Source organism: Lactuca saligna, chromosome 2 (genome assembly GCF_052625555.1).
Source record: "Lactuca saligna cultivar CGN05327 chromosome 2, ASM5262555v1, whole genome shotgun sequence".
Classification (NCBI taxonomy): domain Eukaryota; kingdom Viridiplantae; phylum Streptophyta; class Magnoliopsida; order Asterales; family Asteraceae; genus Lactuca; species Lactuca saligna.
In genome coordinates, this window is record NC_136418.1 from 179,411,814 (window position 1) to 179,414,232 (window position 2,419).

General features: G+C 35.8%; 1 protein-coding gene across 1 annotated transcript; it reads right to left on the reverse strand.

The window, feature by feature from the left end:
• Positions 1 to 355: 355 nt before the first annotated feature.
• LOC145028338 (2-oxoglutarate (2OG) and Fe(II)-dependent oxygenase superfamily protein) lies at positions 356 to 2,159 on the reverse strand. Its single transcript, XM_078977014.1, has 3 exons — positions 1,574 to 2,159; positions 1,136 to 1,466; positions 356 to 770 (listed from the first exon to the last, which is right to left on the reverse strand). Exons 1-3 carry the CDS (start codon positions 2,068 to 2,070, stop codon positions 522 to 524), a joined length of 1,077 nt encoding a protein of 358 aa, XP_078833140.1. The 5' UTR covers positions 2,071 to 2,159; the 3' UTR covers positions 356 to 521.
• Between the last annotated feature and the right edge of the window lie 260 nt (positions 2,160 to 2,419).

Sequence of the window (2,419 nt, forward strand, 5' to 3'; positions counted from 1 at the left end):
ATATATATATATATGATCATTCAACATGTGTTCTTTGTCGATTTTTTTAATGTCTTTGACTATTTTCATCATTACAAGTATCTAGATTGTATCATTATGCAATCCATACGATTATTCACATTTAGAAATAAATAATCTTATGTAGGGCTGTCTTTTCTCTTTCTCTTCTTAATAATATTTGCTGTTTTCAATATATATATATATATATATATATATATATATATATATATATATATATATATATATATATATATATATATATATATATATATATATATATATATATATATATATATATATATATATATATATATATATACTGTTTAGACCCTCAATCATGTCACAATATTAATAGTTAAGGATCACAAGACATTAAGTATTTTCATATACAAAAACGTACATAAATACAAATACGGATGGTGTAAAAAGTCATCCCGGAGATTTTAAGGATTCCATTAGGGATTTCCCATATACACTAACATACATACATACATAAATATATGGTCACAGATGCGAAAAATTCATCTCGGCGATTTTAAAGATTCCACCTGGGATTTCCCTTGCGGACCTCTTGTCCTAATGAAAAGTCTGTACTCATCAAAAGTCATTGAGGGGTAGAGAGCCGGTGTTTCTTCGGTTACGAGCTCCGATGCTGGATGAATAAGCAGATCACTCTTTGGGTTATAGAAATATGCCAATGACACTCTCTCTTTGTCATGATTCACTATCACCCTATGTTCTACACTTTTGTATATAGCATTGCTTAAAACCTGCAAGATGATGAAAGAAAAAACATAAAAATAAAAGAATATTAGATTACGTTATAATCTGTTTTAAATATCAAAATACCATTATCAACATCACAATTAATTCAGTCGTCTACAATTACGTTATTAATGCTGATAGTTGCTGATCATTTTAATTTAACCGATTTGGATTCATCGCGGAAAACCCAAACTGAGTACATGTGATGCGTATTTAATATATATGTCTTTCACATGGGGAATATTTCAATTTTTAAATGTTTAGGAATGGAAACAAAAGCAACCATCAAATGGTTGGCTCCTATTTGTGCAAGACAAATTTGACATAGATCCGTATAACCTTTATTAGATTCAATCATTAAATTTCTTACCTGAATTTGATCTCCAATATTGGCGATTATTGCATGTGGGGCAGGTTTAACGGTGACCCATTGGTCACCCCGCCGGACTTGAAGGCCGCTAACATTCTCGTCAGGGAGGAGAAAGGTGATGCCACCAGGATCAGAGTGAGGCGATAGACCCAGAGTCAAGTCTGGTTGTGGGCATTTTGGGTAGAAGTTTACTCTCAGACAAGCTCCGATATCATCTCCACCAAAAGCTTTTTGAAGGTAATCGTGTTTTAACCCAAGGTTTATGGAAAATACCTCGAGCAAAACTTTTCCCAACCGCACTATTTCCTTCGAGTATTCTTCGACAATTTCCCTGCATTATTTAAGTGATTTAAGTTTTATTATTATGATGATATATAGGCTTAAAGATCAATATTATTATTATATATATGATGATGATGATGATGATATATATCTGACCTCAAAGAAGATGGTTGCGCAGGCCATCTGCTGTGATCCTTTAGAGGAGGAGGAAGATAGTGAAGGAAATAATAATCGCTCCAATCAAGTATTGCCCCTTTTTCAAGTCCTAATCTGCTTCCATAACCTTCATACGTTTTGGGTGAATTAGCATATTGTTGCTTCACCTCCATCGGTTCATGAAAGAACTCCCGCCAAATATCCCGAACTCCGTCGACGAGTTCTGCTTTCAAGCCATGATTGATCACCTGGAAGAACCCCCAGTCACGGCACGCTGCCGATATTTCCTTAAAAGTAGATTCCCGGTGGGTGAGATCATCGCTGGTCAGTCCGGCGAGGTCGATAACAGGTATGTTTATGTCGTCGGGAGAAGATGAGTTAAAAACGGGCCGATCCGGTGGTGGCTTGATGTATCTGTCGGGAATTACTGGTTTCCCGCTTTCAGATAATGATTGCACTCTAACAACCGGTTCAGGCCAATCGCGGGGACAAACCATGGTTGATGAGAGAAGTTTGAGATGGAGGAGGAGGCGAAAGTGGTGCCTTTAAAGGATGGGTGTGGGTGGCGACTGAATAAGGGAAAGGGGGCAAAGTGAAAATGACTTAAAGAAAACGTGCAAATATGTTCGACGGTGGCAACCGCAAGTTTTTTAGTATGTGTGACAACGTCACGAACGATGAAGGCCGACATCCAACCTTTTCTAGTTGGATAGGATTTAAATTTAGTTTTGTTATTTGTTTTCAACTTTTGAGAAAATCTTATTGGTGGCAAAGTAGAATGAGAATGGGTATGAAAATTCGAATTAATGTTCGATTTTCTTACACAATTATACTATCAAATTATTA

Coding starts and splice junctions, on each gene's coding strand:
- LOC145028338 (XM_078977014.1), bottom strand. CDS start 2,070: ATGGTTTGTCCCCGCGATTGGCCTGAACCGGTTGTTAGAGTGCAATCA. Junction 1,467..1,573: donor GCGCAACCATCTTCTTTGAG/GTCAGATATATA, acceptor TAAATAATGCAG/GGAAATTGTCGAAGAATACT. Junction 771..1,135: donor ATATTGGAGATCAAATTCAG/GTAAGAAATTTA, acceptor ATCATCTTGCAG/GTTTTAAGCAATGCTATATA.